The sequence below is a fragment of the Cricetulus griseus genome, chromosome 2 (assembly GCF_003668045.3).
Source record: "Cricetulus griseus strain 17A/GY chromosome 2, alternate assembly CriGri-PICRH-1.0, whole genome shotgun sequence".
Lineage (NCBI taxonomy): Eukaryota > Metazoa > Chordata > Mammalia > Rodentia > Cricetidae > Cricetulus > Cricetulus griseus.
This window is the reverse complement of record NC_048595.1, coordinates 257,325,472-257,349,112: the sequence shown is the minus strand read 5'-3', so window position 1 is coordinate 257,349,112 and position 23,641 is coordinate 257,325,472. Positions and strand designations below refer to the sequence as shown.

Genomic DNA, 23,641 nt, shown 5'->3' with positions numbered 1-23,641 from the left:
TTTATGACTTTAAATGTTTACCATCATTTCAAGATACATAGCAATTTAGAAATATGAGACTTAGTACAGTTTAATTTAAGTTGCATATAGAGCTAGATAAGTATAAAGTTAAATTACAGGTACAGAGACAAGCAGGACTGGATAACAGTAAAGGGGGAACTAGAATGCAATCTCTGATCCGTACATTGTAGCAAATAGACAGGAGATTTAAAGGGACAGAGTAGACTTAAACAGAGGGCCCTGGAAAGGCACAGTATTTAGTAGACAAGCCATGAACAACAGAGCCAGTGAAAGAAGAAATCACAGACAAAAAATAAAATAAAATAAAAAGCAAAAAGATCTGGCAGAAATCAAAAATCCGGCAGACAAGTTTGCTGGCACAGGCTGCTGGAGCTGGGCGTGCCTACAGGTAGGTCACATGACCAAGATGGCGGCCCCCAGGTCAGTCCATATAGCCAAGATGGTGGTGACCATAAGCCGCTTTTGTCTGTTTACCTGCTTGTTGGATGAAACCAGAAAGGTTCCTCTATGCATTTCCCATCGGTGAGGCAAGTGGAAAACCGGCAAAAGCTCCTCTCTGGATGCGCGTCTGCCTGTGGGAGTTGCCAGGGGCCTGACACCGAAGGGGACACAGCTGTCCCGAAACCAAAAAAGGACCCAGTGGTCTGAAAAAAAGCACCGCTCCTGGAGGGGGATCCCATGCCTGACCCTCAGGAAATGCACCCAACAAGTGAAAGAAGAAATAACAAGATGTCTAGTGGCAGTGCATGCCTGTGCAAGTCACTGAACTGAGTGGGCAGGCCTAAGCTAGGTCACATGGTTAGGACAGCACAAGACCAAGAAGGCAGCCCCCAGGTTCCCCCACATGGCCGAGATGGCAGGCCCCGTAACCACATTCTCAATTGCCGGAAGAAGGTTTTCTCCATGACTGAGGCAGTAAGATGTGTGAAACCAATAGGACACTGGAGTCTAAACAGCACAACATCAAACCTCATTTGTGTGGAAAAATGAAAACAAACAAAAAAACCTCTCAGAGCGTCTCAAGCAGACATTGCCAGCCAAGAAGAAACACGGTCAGAGATAGAACAAACAGAAGAATGAGGGACATTCCCAGGTGAAAGAAAGTTCCCACTGGGAGGCAGAACTCTGCTCATTTACATACTCGATGGCAGTAACCGGAAGGTACGGTAAAATGTGTTTTCCGTGGGCAAGGCCAAAAAATGGCAGATTGCTCTGTCTGAGAGCAACCAGCAGAAAGCCCAAAAGAGGCTCAGCAGTCTGAAACCGAAAAAAATGTACCCAGTAGACCAAAAGGCAGTGAACTCCAAAATGGAGTGCTAGGTCTGCCCCATGGGAAAAGTGAGGGAGTATCTTACCGGATTGCAGGGAACAGGCAGATGAATGAGTTCCAGAGATCCTTAGTTTGAAAAGTGGCTAGTTGAAGTGTACAAAGTTCCGGTATCTCAGGCTGCTGCAAGTAAGAGGAAGTGCCAGGAAGAGCCAAGAAGGAAGTAGGTTATGAGTTCAGATTTTAGGATCCCCGAAATTTCCCGTACCCTTGGCAGGAGAAGTTAGAGAGAAAGCCTATCCCACCAGCAAGCTTCGGGAGAGCTTACGGAGAGAGCCTAAACCAAGTCGGGCGCCAATGTTATGTTTTTATTTAAAAAGAGGAAAAGAGAAGGATGAGACATACTGACTAGTTTATTATATGGACCCGGCAGAGCAGGGAGACTAAGAGAGAAGAGGAACAGGGGTAATAGCTGACCGCCATGGCCAGTCGCCATAGAGGCAGAGAGTGCAGAGAGAGCCAAGAAGAAACAGAGAAGGAGAGGGGAGAGGAAGCAGAGAGCTCTCTCCAAGATCTTTATCATGAAGGGATGTTGGATTTTGTCAAAGGCCTTTTCAGCATCTATCGAGATGATCATGTGGTTTTTCTTTTTCAGTTTATTTATATGGTGGATTACATTGATGGATTTTTGTATGTTGAACCATCCTTGCATCCCTGTAATGAAGCCTACTTGATCATAGTGGATAATTTTTCTGATGTGTTCTTGGATTCGATTTGCCAATATTTTGTTGAGTATTTTTGCATCAATATTCATGAGGGATATTGGTCTGTAGTTCTCTTTTTTTAGTTGTATCTTTGTGTGGCTTGGGTATCAAAATGATTGTAGCCTCGTAAAAAGAGTTTGACAATGTCCCTTCTGCTTCTATTGTGTGGAACAACTTGTACAGTTCTTGTATTGGTTCTTGTTTGAATTTCTGGTAGAATTCTGCACTGAAGCCATCTGGCCCTGGGCTTTTTTTGGTTGGAAGGCTTTTGATGACTGCTTCTATTTCATTAGGGGTTATAGGTCGAATTAAACTGCTTATCTGTTCTTGGTTGAATTTTGGTAAGTCATATCTATCCAGAAAATTGTCCATTTCCTTTAGATTTTCAAATTTTGTGGAGTACAGGTTTTCAAAGTATGACCTGATGATTCTCTGGATTTCCTCATTGTCCATTGTTATATCCCCCTTTTCATTTCTGATTTTATTAATTAGTATGCTCTCTCTCTCTGCCTTTTGGTTAGTTTGGCTAGAGGTTTGATCTATCTTATTGATCTTCTCAAAGAACCAACTCTTTGTTTCATTGAATCTTTGTAATGTTTTCCTAGTTTCTACCTTATTGATTTCAGCCCTCAGTTTGATTATTTCCTGGCATCCACTCCTCTGCAGTGAATTTGCTTCTTTTTGCTCTAAAGCTTTCAGTTGTTCTGCCAATTCTCTCATGTGACGATTCTCCAGTTTCTTCATGAGCTATGAATTTTCCTCTTAGCACTGCTTTCAGAGTGTGCCATAAGTTTGTGTATGTTGTGTCTACATTCTCATTAAATTCTAGGAAGTCTTTAATTTCTCTTTTTATTTCTCCCTCAACCCAGGAATGGTGGTGTAATTGGGTGTTATTCAATTTCCACAAGTTTGTGGGTTTTCTGCTGTTGAATTCTAATTTTAAAGCTTGGTGATCTGATAAGATACAGGGGGTTATTTCAATTCTTTTGTATCTGTGGAGGTTTGCTTTGTTGCCAACTATGTGGTCAGTTTTAGAGAAGGTTCCATGTGGCACTGAGAAGAAGGTATATTCTTTTGTGTTTGGCTGGAATGTTCTATAGATATCTGTTAAACCCAGTTGGGTCATAACTTCTGTTGATCCTTTGTTTCTTTGTTAAATTTCTGTCTGGTGGTCATGTCTAGTGGTGTAAGCGGGGTGTCTCCTACTATGAGTGTGTGTGGTTTTTATGTGTGGTTTGAGCTTTAGTAATGTTTCTTTTACAAATGTGGGTGCCTTCGTATTTGGGACATAGATGTTCAGGATTGAGACTTCATCTTGGTTGACTTTTCCTGTGACGAGTATGAAATGTCCTTCTTCATCTCTTTTGATTGATTTTAGTTTGAAATCTAATTTGTTAGATATTAGGATTGCTACACCAGCTAGTTTCTTGGGCCCATTTGATTGGAAAATTGTTTCCTAACCCTTTACTCTGAGGTAACACCTGTCTTTGAAGTTGAGGTGTGTTTCTTGTATACAGCAGAAGGATGGATTCTGTCTTCATGTCCATTCTGTTAGCCTGTATCTTTTTATGGGCAGGTTAAGACCATTGACATTGAGGGATATTAATGTCCATTGATTGTTGTTTCTTGTTTGTTTTGGATTTATTGTTGGTGGTGTCAGTGTGTGTGGATTTTGCCCTCCTGTTTCTTTTCGTGTTTTGTAAAATTGGATTATCTATTGCCTATGTTTTTGTGAGTGTAGTTATCTTTGTTGGGTTGGAGTTTTCCTTCTAGAACTTTCTGTAGTGCTGGATTCTTGGATATGTATTGTTTAAGTCTCGTTTTGTCATGGAATATCTTGTTTTCTCCATCTATAGTGACTGAAAAATTTTCTGGGTACAGTAGTCTGGGTTAGCATCCATGCTCCCTTAGTGTTTGTAGGACATCTATCAAGGACCTTCTCGCTTTTAAAATTTCCTTTGAGAAATTAGGTGTGATTCTGATAGGTCTGCCTTTATATGTTACTTGGCCTTTTTCCTTTGCTGCTCTTAATATTTTCTCTTTATTCTGAAGGTTTGGTGTTTTGATTATTATGTGGTGAGGGGACTTCTTTTTGTGGTCCAGTCTGTTTGTGTTATGTAAGCTTCTTGTACTTTCATAGGCATATCCTTCTGTAGGTTGGGGAAGTTTTCTTCTATGATTTTGTTGAATATGTTTTCTGTACCTTTGAGCAGTGTTTCTTCACCTTCTTCTATACCTATTATTCTTAGGTTCGGCCTTTTCACGGTGTCCCATATTTCCTGGATATTTTGTGTTAAGGATTTGTTGGACTTGAGATTTTCTTTGGTCGATGACTGTATATCCTCTAGAGAGTCTTCAACAACTGAGATTCTCTCTTCCATCTCTTGAATTCTATTGGTTATACTCACATCTATAGTTCCTGATCGTTTATCCAGCATTTCTATTTCCAGCATTGCCTCATTCTGTGTTTTCTTTATTGTTTCTATTTCAGCTTTCATGCCTTGAACTGTTCGAGTGCTTCCTTCTCTTGTTTGGTTGTTTTTTCTAGGCTTCCTTCTTAAGAGATTTGTTTACTTCTTGATTTCTTTGGTTTGTCTTTTCCTCCATCTCATGTAATGTTTTGCTTGTTTTTTTCTTCTATTTCTTTAAGGGATTTTCTTGTTTCCTCTTTAAAGGACTCTATCATCTTCCTAAGATAATTTTTGAGGTCCATCTTTTCTTCATCCTCTGTATTGGGCTTTTCAGATCTTGCTGGTGTGGAGTCCCTAGATTCTGGTGGTGTCATTTTGGTTTTTCTGTTGTTGAGTGTGTTCTTACTCTGTCTTCTTCCCATCCCTTCTTCCAGTGAGTACAGGTGGGGTCTCTCCCTCTCTCAGGTGGCTGGCGGAGGGGCTCAGCCTCTGGCTGCATTGGGATGGCAGAGGGTGGTCGGTGGACAAGGGTGCAGTGTGTCCTGATTCAGGGTGGGCCTTCCTTCTTGGCAGGTCCACTCTTGTCTGGGTGGGCTCAGGCAGAAGTGAGCAGGGGTTGATGGGAGAGGTTGGGAAACAAAGCAGCTCCCAGATTCACCTGAGGCTCGGGCACTCGCCACAGGTCAGAGGGCAGCAAGTAGATAGCACCCAGACTCACCTGTGGCTAGGGCACCCACCGCAGAGCAGAGGGCTGCGTGTAGACAGGGGTGAAGTGTGTCCGTTGAATGTGTTTTTATATTGTCTTCTTCTCATCCCTTCTTCCAGTGCTTGCAGAAAGAGTCTCTTCCTCTCCTGGTGGGTACAGGCCCAAGGTTCCCTTCTAATGGGTGGAAGCAGGTCCAATACTCTGATATCTCTCCTCTTCCTCTTACTGTGGGCAGAGAAAGGGACTAGGATACTAACTGGCAATCTCTGGGTTGTCTGGACCCCAGAGGGGTCCAGTGCTCAGTCCCCAGGCCTCAGGTGTCTCCAAGCCTCCTTTGTAGCTCTTAAAATTCTTTCTTTATTCTGTATGTTTGGTGTTTTGATTATTATGTGGGGACTTTTTTTGTATCTAGCTTATTTGGTGTTTTATAAGCTTCTTGTATCTTTTTAGGCATGTTCTTCTTTAGGTTAGGTAAGTTTTCTTCTGTGATTTTGTTGAATATGTTTTCTGTGCCTTCAGCTGGTATTCTCCTTCTTCTATCCCTAATATTCTTAGGTTTGGTCTTTTCATGGTGTCTAAGATTTCATGGATGTTTTGTGTTAGGAATTTATTGGATTTAACATTTTCTTTAACTGATGAATATATTTCCTCTATTGTATCTTCAATGTCTGAAATTCTGTCTTCTTGTATTCTGTTGGTGATGTTTGCATCTGTAGTCCCAATTTGCTTCTCCAGATTTTCCGTTTCTAGAATTCCCTTGGTTTATGTTTTCTTTATTATTTCTATTTCAATTTTCAAGTCTTGAAACATTTCCTTCACTTGTTTGTGTTTTTTGTCTTTCTTTAAGAGATTTATTGATTTCTTCCATTTTTTGTCTTTTCCTTAATTTCTTTGAATGATTTCCTCTTTAAGAGCCCCTGTAATCCTCATAAAATTATTTTAAAATTCATTTTCTTGTGTTTCAGCTGCATTGGAATGTTCAGGTCTTGCTGTTTTAGGATCACTGGGTTCTGGTGGTGCCATATTGCTCTTTTGGTTGTTGAATGCAATCTTACACCAGTGTTTACTCATCTGTTCTTCCAACGGTTGTGGCTTGTGCCAGTGCCTGTTCTTCCAAGTAGTATGGTTTGTACCTGTGACTATGGGGTTGCAGGCAAGGCCCGGCCATGGGGAGGATGGTCAGGCTCATGGTGTTGGGCAACAGAGTGTGTCTTGGAGGGACAGAGTCCAGTGGGTGGCAGGAATAGGGGAACAGCCTGGAGGCAGTTCACTCACCTGCTTGCAGCTGGTGGGCATTTGCCAAAATTCTTTTAGTCAAATTATGTGAGTTTAGTTTTGGTCAGATGGGATTATATCCCTAGAAAGAAGGTTGAGAATATAGCATTGAACATAGGAAAAAGTAGGGCTTATGTAGTCCCTAAAACTGCAAGTGCACATGGTTTCTAAGGATTTTTAGTGACATAGAAACTTGGCAGAACATGTAAAAATTATTCAGCAGAACATCTCTTCTAATAAAGGTAGAGGTTAGGATATAGGGATAGAACATATCAAATTCCAGACAGTAGGTGAAGACATGGGCAAATTTTAGTTTTACAGAAAACTGGAATGAATTTGTTTTGATCTTGTTGATGGGGGATGTCCTTCTGCATGCTTTGAGTATATGTTTGTCTTATTTGTTAATGAATAAGTGATTATTGACCAGTACCCAGGCAGGAAGTATGGGCAAGACTACCAGACTAGGAGGAAGCTGGGAAGAAGAAGACAGAGAGGAGTCATCAGGGAGATACCATGTAGCTGCTGAGCGAGCAAGAGGGCTGGGCATCACCACTAAGTCAAACTATAAATGAAATATTGGAAGCACACCCTATAGAGATTTTCATTTTTGTAATAATAAAAGCATTCAGGTAATAAAAATACAAAACAGTCTAGATTCTATGCATGGAGTCTGTGTCCATATTATTGTTATGAAATCCTCTGAGGGTGGCTAGCTGGGCAACCTTGGATAATTTGGTTGACATCTCTGTAGCCCCATTTTTTCATCTGTGTGTCTAGAATTGTGATAACCTGGATAATCTACATGGAATTACAGTAAAATGTACTTAACTTTTTACTCTTCATTTCCTCATATTTAATAAGGTTATTTAAAAACTATAGCATCATTAAAGTATCATGAAATTTAGATAACATAATCTATGTGGCTTGTTTTTCAGAGTAAACATTTATGCACATAGGGTACTTAAATGGCAGTTGGCATGTATTTGACCTCTCCACGAATATTATTTGTATTGTGTAATACTTAACACAAAACAATTTCTATGTTTTTACATCTAGGTGAATAATTATGGACAATACAAATGACTATTTGCTTAACTTTAAAGGATATAATTTTGAGAAACATATTGTGAACACCAAGGAGTTAGAAAAGATGGAAGATTTTGAAATTAGAGATGATGACATCTTCATAATCACATATCCAAAATCTGGTAAGTGTCAGGAGGGGGCCTTGTGCTGTTCATGTCTTCTTTGGTTTCATATTATGTGTGCAAATATGGCTTCTGTCTACTCACCACCAGAAGCAAACCCACATTAACATAACAATTGATGACCAGATAAAATCTAAATGAAACTCCAATCTGTAGGATAGAAGGCAACCGCCAGCATATATACTGGACACCTTGTTGGCATATATGAATGTTACGATAATGTTATGTGCAAGGCAGAGACATGAGCAGACACTCTCTCCTCAGTGGCCTGTTTAGTCTGTTGGACAGAGATGACACAGTCTGAAATATTGTTTTCTGAATGCAAATGCTTCATAAATTTCAGATGAATTTTCCACCACATATATTTACTTTAAAAAGTATTTCACAGGAACTAATAACAGAGTTTAATAACAGAGGTCTAATAACAGAGTTTAAGAAGCATGCACACAAACCATAGCATTTTAAAAGTTAGTTTATGTGGGGTTGTTGACGAATACTACAGACAATGGGATTGTACATGGTTTGACCATAAAAGTCTTTTCAAGGCAGAAGTCATCACTCATAGTACAAAGTGTATGGCTTGGCCTTGCAAGCCTGAGGACCAGAAGTGGGATCATTTAAACACATGTTGTCCAGATATAACAATGTTCATCTGTATTTTTGACCTTCCTGTGGGAGGTGGGAGGCAGAGGCAGGAGAATCCCCAGATGTTCATGAGGTAGCTGGACTACATACTTAGAAAATGAACATATCTCAACCAAGCTTGAAGGCAATCGTACTCTGACAACTACATATACACTGCCCTGCACTAACATATGAGCATATACATGCACAAATCTCCCTCTCATACACACATGTAAAACACACACACACGCATAGCACACACACATACACACACACACATACACACATACATAGCTCTCACACTCACTGACACCAGATCAAGAAGAAATGATCCATAAGGCTTTAAACAGAAAAAGAGGTAATAAGAGGTAAATGCTAGTCTTCCAGATGTGATTTTAGAACAGTGTGTATATGTGTGATATAGTAAGAGTGTACCCATTCATAACTAAAAATAGTATCTGTCAATAATGAGTTTAAAATATTACAAAAAGACTTCCCATGGAACATAGAGATACAGAGATTAGGAATAATTTCAACAATCATTATCAAGAGATCAGAACAAAACACACATACAATTAAAAAGGGACTCAGAGCCCTGGTTTTATCTTTCCTAACACTATTGCTAAATAAAGATAAAAATCAAACAAAAAACTACACTGGCTCATTGGCATACATGGAATATTTTTTAAAGCACAATGGCTTAAGATAGATGGTATTGCCATAGATATTTATTACTTAAACCTACCTCAGGATTGAAAACAGGATTGTTAGATATTTTTACAGGTACCTTTTGGACTCAGCAGATCCTCACCTTGATTTGTTTTGAGGACTACTGGAACATGACTGGAAACATCCGCCTTTCCAACATAACACCATTCTTTGAGCACAATATTCAAAATATATACTTTGCCAAAATGCCATCACCTCGAATCCTTGCTTCCCACCTTCCATATTACTTAGTACCAAATGGTCTCAAGAAGAAAAAGACTAAAGTATGTCATAGAGCTTTTTGAACAGATAAAATAATTAAGTATTGAATGATGAAATTACCTCAGTCTTTGTGTGATGATGGCACACCTCTCTGAGCCTTCTTGAGTATGTCTCCTGGGCTTTTCCACCAGCTTCCCTAGAATCCTCATCTGTGAATAGAACTGCAGAGTCACAAATACCAGGGTAGTCAAGTTATAGAGGAAGTCAACTATTTCTGAAGAAAGTGGATATCAGTTACTGCTGAAACCAGCAAGGGACCAATTCTTATTTCTCCTCTAGTAACTTGACACATCTGACTTCAATGTTTGCCAATGTGGCAACTATTGAATAATTTCTCACACTGGTCTTAATTTGTATGTGTATACTCAATAATGAGATTAGGCATGTTTGATGTTTATTGACATAACCAGGTCTGATTCTGTGAATGGGCTCTACCACCAGTCCAGCTTCTCACTATTATGATTTTAGTATAATTTCCCTATTGATTTGAATTCTTTTACTTCTGGATACTAATCTACTTACACATGTGGTCTTTCTTATGATTTGGAACTTTGTATACCTTTGTGGTTTAATTTGATTAGTCACATTCTTAATTTTAGTATCATCAAACATATTGACTTTTAAAATATAAATTCTTTTATTTAAATTTTCTTTTTCATTATATGTTACTCCAATATTATTTTAAGTATATTTTGATTGTATTCTTCCCCTCCTCCAAGTACTTCCAGATCCTCTCTCCATCCCTAGTCACTCAGCTTTAAGTTCTTTCTCAAAAATCAAACAAAAAGCTATTACAACAACAGGACCTTGTTTAAGAAATATTCCCTGGTTTGAAGACTAGGAATACATTTATTTTGCCTTAATGTGTGAGTACATTCCATGTTTGTCTTTCTGGGACTGGATTACCTCAACTCAAAATGATTTTTTTTGAGTTCCACCCATTTGCCTGAAAATTTCATGATGTAATACTCCCTTGGGTAAATGTATCATATATTTTTAATTTGTTCTTTGGTTGAGGGATATCTGGGTTGTTTCCAGGTTCTAGCTATTATGAATAATGCTGCTATGAACATAGTTGAGCAAGAGTCCTTGTTGTATGATTGAGCATCCTTTAGGTATATGCCAAAGATTGGTATAGCTGGGTCTTGAGGTAGATTAAGTCCTAGTTTTCTGAGAAATTGTGATATTGATCTCCAAAGTGGCTCTACAAGTTTGCACTCCCACCATTAGAATAATGAATGATTACTAGAGCAACTTTGTGTTTTTTTTCTGCAGACTCTTTATGTTTACAGAAATCCCAAAGATGTTTTGGTCTCATTTTTTCATTTTTCAAATTGGGTGGTTTTCTTAGAAGCTACAGAAACCATCGAACATTATCTGGAAAAATTTCTAGATGGAAATGGTAACTACATTTTTTCCCACTCACTTTTAAAAAAATAAAGTAATATGATATTTAAGCCATATCAAAGTAGGGCATATGTATCCAAGAAATGGATTAGGTAAAGGGATGCATATAAAGAGCAATAGTAATTTATGATATTTAAGCCATATCAAAGTAGGGAATATATATCCAAGAAATGGATCAGGTAAAGGGATGCATATAAAGAGCAATAGTAATTTCAACCAACTTAACCTGACACACAGTGTCTATCCTGTCATTTTCAGGACGATTTGAGGGTTGTCAACTTACAGTGCTGTATTATTTAGGAAGTACTTTGGCTAGACCATGAGATTTACAAATATTTTTTCCATTCTTTCTAGCCAATGACATAGGAAGAGTCATATGGCTAAATTTGAGAGTGAATGTATGTTCTGCATGGCACAAACTTATAGAGAAATTGTGGAGTCCTTCATTCCACCATTGAGAATTGATTAATTAAAAGAGGCTTGTGGAGTATGGAATCAGGATCTCATACATTTCTAACACTGTATTCAGGTTCTGTTTCATTGTAGCAAGGAAACACTGCTGTCTCAGTGGTCTGATAAGATAGGAAAAATAGAGACATATGCCTTCAAGTAGAAGAGAAATTGGAACTTCCCTTAAAGATATCTTTAAATTCAGACACTTGACATTCTTTAGATTGATTTCTTTTGTTTTATGAGTGTTTTGCCTGTATGTGTGTATGTGTAATACATATGTGCAGTGATGCCAGAAGTCAGAAGAGGGCATTAGATTGCCTGGAACTGAAGTTACAGATGGTTTCTGATCCACCATGTGGCTGCAGAAAACCATATTGAGGCCCTCAGCAAGAGCAGCCAGTTTTTTAACCACTGATCAGTCTCTCCAGCCCCTGACCCTCAAAATTCTTAATGTCTGCCTTGCTATGTCCCTAAATAGGTAGGCAGGTATGAACTTTGTGTCTCTGTTAAAGTCAAATAACTCCTTTAAAATAGTCAGGTAGACATCCAATTGTAGGGGCTTCATTTTTATTTCTGGATATTACTTAAGTAAGAATAGGTTTTGATCTTCAGAAAGTATAGTGCCTTGACTTCGTTACTCAGTTATTTTCTCTTCAGTTGCAGGAAGCAGTTGGTTTGATCACATTAGAGGCTGGTATGAACACAGACATGACTTCAACATAATGTTCCTGAGCTATGAAGATATGAAGAAGGTAAGATGAGAAAGTTGTTTTGAAAATTATTTCTCATCTCTGAGTTTAATCCACACACTCCCAGTTGTCCTCATAACTCACTCTTCCTTGGGCTTCGTGTTGAAGGAGGCTCCTGACATCCAGCCTCTCCTTTGTTGACTGTTCTGCCTCAGGGCTCTCTTCTCTCTGTGGTCCTCTCTTGGACTTCCTTCTTGTGTAACCACCTGTGTCAATACAGACAACCTGAGGTATTCGGGGTAGACATGTCTTTTTAAGAGATTATCAACTCTCCTTAATTATTTGTATTAGTAGTTTCAATGTGGTATTGCTATCTACAAACACAGCATGCATTGGTCTTATCCAATCACTCTGTTACACTCTCATACTTTCTTTGGTCAGGACTATTCCCAATTTCATAGTGCAACTTTCAGAATGACAGGTGGGTTTTTTTTCTGCTTTGTTTTCTACACAGGAGAGAGATGTGATATATTGTAGTTAGTCTTTCTTTGGGCTACCAGATCCTAAATAATGACATGGAGATTTCTCATTAATTATGAAAGCTTGACCTTAGTTTAGGCTTGTTCCCAAGTAGTTCTTATCATTTGAATTAACCCGTTTATATTAATCCATGTTTTGCCACATTGGTCATTACCTCTCTTCCATACTGTATATCTGACTTTCTCAATGACTCACAGTTGAATGTCTGATTCTCTGATTCTCCCTCTGAGTTCCTCTCTCTCTCCCCAAAAGTCCAATATATTCTCTCTACTGCTTAGTCTTTGGCCATACAGCTACTTATTAAACTAATCAGAAGATGCCTTAGGCAGGCAAGGAAAGACAGAGATACATGTTCATGCAGTGTGATCAAATGCTTCACAATACTTCCCCTCTTGTGTCTAAATAAAAAGGAAAAGTTCAAACTCTAACACAGTAAAACTATTTCAATAAGAAAAATTAACAGGTAAAAAATATATTTGCAATTTCCAATCCATTTTTATTTGGCAATGTTGGAGAAAGTACTATATTATCTATTCTATATGGTGAGTTCAAAGTTTTATACTTAAACCATTTTCTATCATAATTTGCATGACCATTCTAAAAATATCTTTTAGACCTTAAAACAATTTCTTAGGTAAACAACATAAGCTTTTATGTCTCTCAACCTTTATAAACTTTACATCTCTTTTGTGAGTTTCTTTTCTGCATTCAGTAAAAAAGAAATTGGTATAACTTCTAGATTTCAAACCCCATCAGACGCCCAAGAAGGATAAAATATTACCTGAGTAAACAGGAAGTGCAGAGCAAAAAAATTCCAAAACTATAGAAATGACAGAGACTGCTGGCTTCCTAGACAGTCACCCAAAGTTCTTATACAATGTTGGGGCATATATCTTCAGCCTACAGGCCTAGAATATCTGACAGACTTTTCTGTAAAGCAGAAATTTTGAAAGACTGGCTTACCTTTTCTTGGAAAAGTTCAGCAGTTGACTTCCTTTGTGTTCTTCTTGTTCACTTTGGACAGCATACTGTCAGTAGGCAAGGCAAGGTCAGTTTCTTTCCTGGTGGCTAGAATTGCCACATTTAAGCAAACTCTATATGGTCATATTCTGATGCCCATCATCTTCTTTGACGTAGATTGGTGCTGCCAAGAGCAGACATATCTCATTGCCATGTTATTAAAACATCTTAAATGTCATATTCTGTAGGTCTCTGAAGTGTTTGAAGACCACCTATCTATCTAAAATACATCCCTGTTTAACCTTGAAAACATACCTAACATGATTATAAGTTTGATTGCTGTCTGTGACTAAGTACTAACCTGTGTTTTTTAATTATGCTAAACAGTGTGTAATAGTAGGTTTCAAGGACTGGACTTTACATTTTTAAATGAGTTGCGTAAATGCAATACCTTAAATAAGAGTAGAAACATATATACAGTATGTTGTAACAAAAATAACCTTAAGTTTGCATCCATACACAAAAATCTGTAACAATGTTAAATATTTGAGAATAGTAGTTGCTTTATAGTAGATTCAATAATTCTTTTATCCTTTTATACAATCATTGCTATATATCCCCCCTTTTTCACTAGATATGAGGGAAAAAATGATAAAAAAAGAAAAAGAAAGAAATTCCTTAATCCAACCTTCTTTGTTTAGTTTCTTCTCTGACCATGAGAAAAACAATTTGCAACTAACCCCTCTAAACAATGACAAACATCCATAATCCACTAAATGAGCAAAACCCGCCACCATCCCTCTCTGCAATGTGGGCAGCATGTTCTTAAAATTACTTCCTAATGTCTGTGGGGGAGGCATGTTTAGGGGACTCTGAGAAAACTGGATAATGGTCAAGTCATGGGAGAGCTAGCTGTATTATTTATTGTTCAGTCTCTGTGTGAAAAAAAGTGCAGGGCTTAACTGAAGCCCTGGCTAGGGTAGTCTGTGAGGCTGTACCATCCCAGCTAGCAGCTTTGAAGTTGTTCTGGATGCAGATTTTTGAGGAAACTTCAATGGAGGCATTCTCTGAGGCTGGATTACCTGGAGGACTTGTATTCATTTGTGTCTGGTCCTTTTGTTCTTAAAATATCCAAGCTTTCAAAGATAATGTATTTGCATTAGCACAAATATGGAATATGCAGTGTGCACAAGTCAGCTAAGAATGATTCTCTGCTTTATTTTTGAGCAGGTAAAAGACATCTGTCAACTCTATAAGTCTGTTTAAACTGCATAACCAAATGGTCATAAGGACTCTGCAGTCAAGATTTAACTTGACTCGTCCAGTCTCAGAGCTGTTCCTATGTAGAGGGATCAGTACTTATGTCACCTGCCTTGTACTTTTTCTTCATGTCTGTAGCCAAGATTTTCAGGAGGTCTCCCCTGGTCAAATCTGGTCTTTATCAGTTTTGAAGGGATCTATAACTCCTGTGAAAACAAATCCTATTTCCTGTGAAAACAAAGGCATAACCCCTCCCCCAACACATTTCCTCACTTCCATTCTGAAGTTAAGACGTTCTTAAAATATATAGGCTGGTTTATTTCAGCAGTTTTTTGCACAATCCAATGCCTTTTAGCAGCTTTTGTTTTTTGTTTATTAGCATTTAAAATTTTTTTAAATTAATAAATCATTATATAGAGTCCAAACCCCCTGTGTTATAGTATTTCCCATCTTATGTGGCTTACTTTTTATATAACTTTACTTTCTCATTAAAGACTTTATTATTTTAATCTACTTTTCATAAATCTTTATGCCTATTTTCTTCTCTTTCTTTTGCACCTAAGAATATTTTCATGTATGCTGTACCTATTCAGGGGGTTTCTTGGTCTGGACCTAGATTTTCTGTGTGCCTGCAGTGTTCTTTGACTGCATGCCACAAATCTTAAAGGGCCAGACTGCCTACTGCAACCAACCAGACAGGAAGGGATGGTTGCAGGCAGAGAGCATTCACAAATACTCCAGAGACTGTAGCATCTGTGCACCATGGTTCCCAGAAAAATGTTGCAAAACCCTTCTGTGCATCTGTAGGCTCCATTTGCAGCTCTGCTTAGCTCATGCACTGGAGGCTGGCTCCTCCAGACTTGGGTCCCTGGGAACCAAGGCTCAAGCCAGTAGGCAGCAACCTGTTTAATGCCAGCCCCCGCTCCCCGGAAGTTGCTAACAGTACACTGTGGCAGGCATTTCTCTCTCTGAGCAGCATGTTTAACTGTTTAAGTGCTTGGTTGCACAGCAGGGCCTGTTAAAAGAGCCAGGGCTCTGTATGCTGTGGAGAGACTGTAGTTGCTAGGTTCAGTTTTCTCAGGCCCTGTGTTTGTACATATGTGCCTCCATGTTGCATGCCTTTCTTTGGACTGCCAGCTACATAATAACAACAAAGAGATTTTTTTTTATTAATTATCAAAGCTTGGCCTTAGCTTAGGCTTGTTTCCAACTAGCTCTTATAACTTAAATTAACATGATTATATTAATCTACTTTCTCCTACATGGCTCATTACCTCTCCTCCATACTGTAGGTTAGACTTCCCTCAATGTCTTGCTGGCAAATCTCCATCTCTGATTCTTCCCCAGAGTTCCTCTTACCCTCTGGAAGTCCAACCTATCCTCTCCTGCCTATCTATGCTCATTCAGCTCTTTATTAAACCAATTAGAAGGAGCCCTAAGCAGGTAAGGAAGGACAGAAACACATTTTCATACATTGTGATCAAATATCCTGCAACAATATCTATTTCTCTGTACTGGCTGATTTCACTTAATCTGATATTTTATGGTCCATCTATTTCCAGTAAAACATTTTTTATTTTCATTTGTGTTTAAATGATATTCTATCTTGTTTATATTTAATGCATTTTTATTCTTTGATATGTTGATGGGCATTTTGGCGAATTCAGTGTCTTGACTGGAGAGAAGAGTGCAGTAACATAGGATGCCTGTAAGGATTTGTAATGCTGGCTTTATTTTCATCGTATATATAACTAGGAGTGAGGTCACTGGATCATGTGGTGGGCCTGTTTTTAATTATGTCAGGTCCATGCTGTTTTCCATACTGAATGCTCTTAATGCACACTATATCTAATCTGGCACATTGTCCGGAACATCTTGTTTTCGGTTGTTGGTTTGTTTCCATGCTGGTGATTAAAACCAGAGCCACATGCATGCCATACAAATATTCACCTACTAAGCTACATTTTGTGCCAGAAAAACACATTTTAAGACTTCTTAAAAATTTGCCTTTCATCTCTTTGAATGTAATAGCCAGAGTTATGTTAAAACTTTTCAGATAACTTCAGTATTTGTAACATCTATAGCTGTATTTCTATCATTGTTTCTTCCATTTCTTCTTGGTCACAATGTCTTACTTTTCATATCACTTCGTGCCTATCACACAATACAAAATTCTGTGTAGAAGTAAGTTAATAACGATGATGTAGTTCTTGTATGCAACACACAAATTCTTTTCACATAATCTCTTATGAAGAAAGACTTACCACAGCAGCAAGCTTAGAAAACCCTTCCTTTGTTCCCAACATGCCAGCTCAGCTGTGTCATGGATCAAACCCTCTAAAACTTACTAGTTCTTTATTCATGAAAAGCATTTAAGTTCCTATGAATTGGTACTTCCTTATATACTCAGAGAGGAAACCTATGCATTCTTCTCCTCATGAAAAATATAATGTCTCAAAGCAAATGAATCTCACGTTCCTATGAATTAACACTGCACCTCTTATTCATGGTCAACTTGTTTTCTACATTGCAGTCTTAGGATAAAATATGCATAAGATAACATTCTAGTTATATTAAGTGCACAGGTCTGGGTACCTTGACTTGCAATTCCACTCCCATCTGTATCCCAAACTGTCTTCTTGCCATTTATCTATTGCATTGCAATTCCTCACTCTCTCATCTCAAGGCCTGCAAACTGCTGTTTTCCTCCATTTCTTGTCCACCATGCTTCATTTCAAATGAAATCAGTTTTCTTCTATTTACTTCTTTCCTTTTCTCAAATCTGTTTTTCACTAATTCCTTAGGTTGGCAGGCAAAACATTTTTGCTTACATAATTCTGTTTTCTCATTGGTTCTCTTCCTTTTCCTTCTGTCCCTATGCCATCACCTTGCTCTAGGTGGTTCCATGTCTTTCTCCAGAAGGTCTCCTTCCCCTGTTTCTTGTTTATTTCTCACTCTTTGGAATCCTCTCTCATGATCTCCTGTCTAATGTTGTGATCAAACACACACATAGAAATGTAGATATACTTACACATGTGTATAATTTAATGTACAGTTTCCACATGGAAAAGAAAATTCACACTATCTGTCTTGCCCTAGCATCTTGATGTCCAGTTCTATCCATTATCTTATGAGTGCCCTGCTGCAATTATTTCTTACAGCTGTACCAAATCCCTTGTGTACCACATTTTTCTTTATGTAGTCATCTATGGACTCCTTGGATGGCTTTATTTCCTGGATATCATGCAAAGTGAATCTATACACATGGATACATAGGATCAAAGAGATAGCTCAGTTGGTAAAGGCTCTTGTTTGACAACTTGAGCTTGATCCTTGGGACCCACGTTGTGGAAGGAGAGAACTGGTTACTTGTACATAAACCTATAAACATGCATTTGTGTGCCCAGACACAGATGTATGCATGCACACACATATAATTGCAATAAAAATGGATACACAAGTATCTATACATTGTACTGGCTTAGAATGTGCTGGGTCATGCAATAGTTTCATTTCAGTTTTTTTTTTTTTTTTTTTTGTGTGTGTGTGTGTGTGTGTGTGTGTCTGTGAATTTAACTTATAATTTTTTCTTTGTGGTTTTCACATCATGAATTTAAATCCCATCTATCTCCCTGTCCCTTGGTATCTGCCCTCTGCCTTACAACACCAACCCCTGGCACCCAGATGAACTAAAATGAAATTTAAAAGAAAGAATAAAAAAAACTAAAAACCAAAAATCTCATCATGGAAGCTGTAGTGGGACACAGGGAGTCCCACAGTACACCCTTCAGTGCACCGGCTTCATTTGCAAGTGTTCATTGTAAGGAGTCATTGATCTAGTTTGAAACCTCTGCTTACTGCTACACTATCTATACTGGGCCCCCACTGGGACTCCTCTTTGATATCCTGTTGTCCGTCATGGAGGTCCTGCAGGACCCACCCCTTCACGTGCTCCAGCAGATCATAGATGGGTGGATATTGGGGTGGGCCAACTCAGGCCTGGTTCTGAGCCTGGGTGGTCAGAACCAGGGAAGTCAGCTCCCCACTCTTCCTCATCCTCATCACCAGGATGAGCTGTCCAGCACTGCCCTAGCCAGCTCATCCTCTGCAGCAAGCCTCAAGGGGCAGGGCCATTTCTCTTGCTCTCACAACCTCAGTCCAGCTCACCCACACCTGCATTACTAGAGCTGAGTTGCCCAGGTGAGGTGGAGGGGCAGCTCTTCTTAGTGCTGACACTGGTGAGAGGCACCGCCAGCTCATCTTCTCTCATGACCTGAAGGCCAGCTCTTCCACCTTCCACAGGCAACAAGGAATGGGAGGAACTCTCATCTTCACCACACTACAGTATGGAAGATGAAGGATGGGGCTATATCTCCCATGCTTACGTTATTGGGACGAGCTCACCCATGCCACCATCAACAGGGGCAGCTTTACTGTGTTGCTAGGGGAGGTTCAGGGCCTGCTCTCCCAAGTGCTGAAGCTGGTGAGGGACTGGATCAGCTCTCTTGTCTGCCACAGGCGCCGAGGGGTGAAGGGCAGAGTGCCTTTTCCTAGTTTTCACCACCACGTTGCCAACAAAGGGAGCAGGGCCAGTTCTCCTACTCTCTTGCCTGTAGGGCTGGTTCACCTGCACCCCTGCCTAAAGGGTCAGCTCTACTGTGTTGCCCAGCCAATGTACAGTGCTTGCTCTCCCAAGTGCTACAGTTGGTGAGGGGCAGGACCAGTTCTCCCATTCTCTCCCTCAGGGCAAGCTTTCCCACTTGCCACAGATGATAAGGGGTAGGATTCTTTCCCCCACCCATGCCACCACGTCGCAAACAAGAGGAGCAGGACCAGCTCTCCCACTCTTATGTCCTCGGGTCCAATTCACCTCTAGCTCTGCCAACAGGATCAGCTCTATGGTTCTGCCCAGGCAAGGTGCAGGACCCACTCTACCAAGTGCTGCAGCCTGCACAGGGCTGGCCCAGAACTCTGTAGTGTTGCGATTAGTGAGGAAAGTGGCCCACTCTGTGCAGCCCTATCCTCTAGGCCTTTAGTGGTAACAGGAACCATGGACATCAATACAAACTACAGCTGTAGCAGGGATATGGACCCAGACATGGCCCTTGGCAGAAGCCCAGACCTCAACATCACCATGGACCTGGGTAGCAAACAGACCAATCACCTCAGTCACTGCTGGTTGCCTTCACCTCTTCAGATCTACCTTTCTCCAAAGACATGAACCATTGTTGGCCCCAATCCTTCTGCTGTTGAAACTAATATAGCATGTTGAGTCACATTTTTTTTTTTTTTACTTTCAAAATTCAAAAGTATGAATACTGTGATTTTCACTTCTCCTTTCCAGGTTATGTACCCACTTAGCATCTTTTCAAATAAACTATGAGATGGGTTTTTCTATACTTTTAAAATTGAGATCTTAAGAAAAATTTTACTGAGTATAGAGTATAGATTGTCTTGGATGTTATCTTAAAAGTACTGTTTTACAATTCTTTTATGTTAGACATTTGTGTATGTATTTTCTTGTATTTCTTTCAGTAATGCCTGGATAGTTTCATTAGGCTAGTCTGTGTTGTGTTGTGTTGTCTTTTCTCTTTTACTCTTTTTGGTTCTTTGGGGGCCTGCCACCCAGCTCCCAAATAAATACACAAAGGCTTCTTTGTTATGAAGGCCTGGCCTTAGCTTGACTTATTTCTTGCCAGCCTTACTTAAGTTACCCCAATTACTTTTTCTTTTTGGACTTTTATCTTTCTTATTTCTATATATCTTACTTTCCTTCTCACTCTGTGGCTTGCCCCTGACATCCTCCTCTCCATGTTCTCTTGCTGCTTTTTTCTTTCCTCATTTCTCCTTCTATTGATATTCTCTGCCTGCCAGCCCCACCTATCCTTGCTCCTGACTTGCTATTGGCTGCTCTACTCTTTATTAGAGTAGAGCAGGTGTTTTAGACAGGCAAAGAATCACAGCTTCAAATGTAGCATAAACAAAAATAACACTCCTTAAAATAATATTCTACCACATCACTGTTTTTGTTAACTTTAATGCTAAGATAATGCATCAATATTTGCAATGTTGATGCAGTTTTCTTATTACTGTATAGAAATCCACATGATATCTGTATGGCTTTGATTTTTTTACTCTATGCCATTCTAAAATGTCATCATTATTTTTGTTAGCATTTTTCTACATTAAAAACCATGTGACATGCTTTGCATGCTTCCAGTTCACATTCCTCTTTTCCTGTTATCTACCAATGGTTCTACTCTTTTTTTTTATTTCCAGTGTTGGAGCAAATAAGAGATAGGAAAGTTTGAATTACTCCCAACAGCACCTGAAAGTCTTTATGTTTCTCTATCAAGTATGATTTTCTGTGTAAGTATTTTATATGCAGCCCTTTGTGTTTGAAGTACTTCCCTTCTACTCCTGTTTGTTGTGTTTATTGAAAGTTTTCTTCTATATCAATAGAAATAATCATATTAATTTGTTTTCTTCCTATTCCTGAGATAATCCTCATTCACTAATTTGCTTATGTTGAGCCATCCTTATATTCCAGAAAGGGATCCTACATGTTCATGTCACATGTTGGGCTGTAACTCACACCTCCATTATAAGGTCAACAATTTCTCACTCATGACTTTTTCAGGACCTTAGAAGCTCAGTGCTTAAAATCTGTAGTTTTCTGGAGAAAGGACTGAGTGAAAACAATGTGGATGCTGTGGTGAGACAAGCTACATTTCAGAACATGAAATCTGACCCATGAGCAAATTACAATAATGTTATAAAAAAATGAATGTGGGACAAGAAACAATGGCTCTTTCCTGTGCAAAGGTGAGGCTCATTGGTTTGTAGAAATCAAAGTACTGAGACTTCCCCAGAGTCTCTTCCCCTGGAGCAATAGGACTGTGCTTCCCATGAGTTTCTCCTGGTGATAAGACATTAGGAAACTGGAGAAGGTTAAAAAAATCTTAATGGACAGTGAAATAAAAGTTTCCCAGGAAATTTAGTAGTATTTTGGTAACAAACATGATAGTCTTTTGTTATGTAATACGTGTAGCTCTTCTTCCTCATAGCTCATATGACTCAATCTTTTAAGACATGTCAGTAGTTTTGTTCTAGGATATGGATATTTTAGAAGAGACAACCATGTTATTTTATTTTATTTTGAAAGAAAGTCATGCTACTTGGGTCAGGCTGGCATCCCAGACACTGTGTAGCTCAGGATGGGCTAGAACTTGATTTCCTCCTGCCTCTTGCTTATAAGTACTGGGGATAGACTTGAGGCAACTGCCTTGGTTAGTCCAGGAGAATTTTAATTTTACTTCTATTTCATTCAGGATATTATAAAAAAGAGAGAGAGAGCATACTGTATGTTTGCTCTGTCTTCATGTGTCATTTTCCTTTATCATAATATTTACAGTCATGTTGTACCCTATATTCTCTAATTGAGTTATGTATCAACAATTGAGATTTTATTTTCATTTTTAAGACATGGTCTCATTCATGTGACTCAGGCTGGTTTTGAACTTGCTATGTGTAACTGAGGTTTACCTCTGTCCCTTAGTCCTGCCTCTGCCTCCCTGGTGGTGGGAACACAGGCATGAACAACCCTATACTGGCATTTTGACCTAATTGTGTGTCAACAGTTGTTAAGAAAGAATGACCTCTTCTAAGTGATACTCTTGAAACTCAAAACTCAAATTTTTAATTCAGTAAGTCATCTAATGTGACATTCCAAAGCATAACTTGGTACATATTTTGATTATCTTACGTTATGTATCACTTACTGTTATGATGATGGATATTGGGTTATAAATACTTTTTAAATGTTTTATTGAAATTGCTGTAGCTTTTAATAATTAAAAAAATCTTTCTCTTTTCTCTTCTCCCACTTAATGTCCATTAAATTCTATTCTCCAACTAGACAATTCTCATACCAGTATTAGTTTGCTGTATATTCCAAATGCAAAGAATATTGTTTGTACAGTCACATGGACTAGTAGAAAATGTCATGTTATTGTTTCCATTTTAAAAGAATGTAATGATGGCTGAAAATGTTTAGCTTGTAAAATCGCAATGCTGTCAGCTCTGGTGACCTCTGAGACCTAAACATCATTAACTGAAAGTCTTTGGGTATCATTTTCACCGACAGTGGAGTAATTTACAATGTTGAATTGAATGGTGTGTGTGTGTGTGTGTGTGTGTGTGTGTGTGTGTGTGTGTGTGTGTGTGTTACATATCATGTATTTATATGTGAGCAAATAACAATTTAATTTTTAAAAATCTCCCAATTAGGGCACTAGGCAGTCAATTTTTTTTTCTGAACCTCACATGGCTCTTCATTTTTTTTATTACAAATTTTGACTAAAATAATATATCACTTCTTTCCTTTTCTCTTCTTCCAAAACTCTACATATTCCCTCACTCCAAGATCTCCCATGCACCCCATTCTCAAACCAATGGCTTTACTTTGTTTCTTCTTGTTCCATATATAAATACACATATCTATAAATACAACCTGCTGAGTCCTTTTAGTATGGGTTGTGTGTATGTAGATTCAGGGCTAACCTGAACCACCATACTGAGTCACCATTTAGGTGGTTCATCCCTTCAAGGAGCTAATCCTGCTTCTCTAGGCTGTCATTAGTTGACTGTTGGTCTAGGGGTAGGACCCTGTGAAATTCCACTTTTCTTCTTAGCCTGTCTATTGATCTTATCATTGTTCAGGTCTTGCTTAGGCAGTCATGTTGTTGATACATCATGAACATACCCTCTTTGTCATTTCTGAGAGGCACAATATTACTCTTAAAATCTTCCTGCCCCCCTTCCACAGTGCTCCCTGAGTCTTAGGTGCAGCAGGTGTGTTCATTGGAGCTGAGCTCCAGGGGAGCCATTGCTGCTGCATTAGAGACTGTTAGAGTTCTCTATAATAGTCTCTATTTGTAATAAAAAGGAAGTTCCTAGATGAAAAGATCAGAGAGCACTACTGATCTGTGGTATAAGGACATGTTTTACAATGTAGTTAGGAAATATTCTCATATATTAAATTGACAGTAGTAGGCTCTCTTCTAA

At 38.9% G+C, this 23,641-nt stretch overlaps 1 protein-coding gene across 1 annotated transcript; it reads left to right on the top strand.

The window, feature by feature from the left end:
* The first annotated feature begins 7,510 nt into the window (after positions 1-7,510).
* LOC100772585 (amine sulfotransferase-like) lies at positions 7,511-23,419 on the top strand. The gene is given in 7 exon segments (XM_027402079.2): positions 7,511-7,652; positions 9,060-9,268; positions 10,542-10,668; positions 11,784-11,878; positions 21,216-21,353; positions 21,355-21,400; positions 23,403-23,419. Coding segments are annotated over 7 exon segments (774 nt in total).
* Positions 23,420-23,641: the final 222 nt, after the last annotated feature.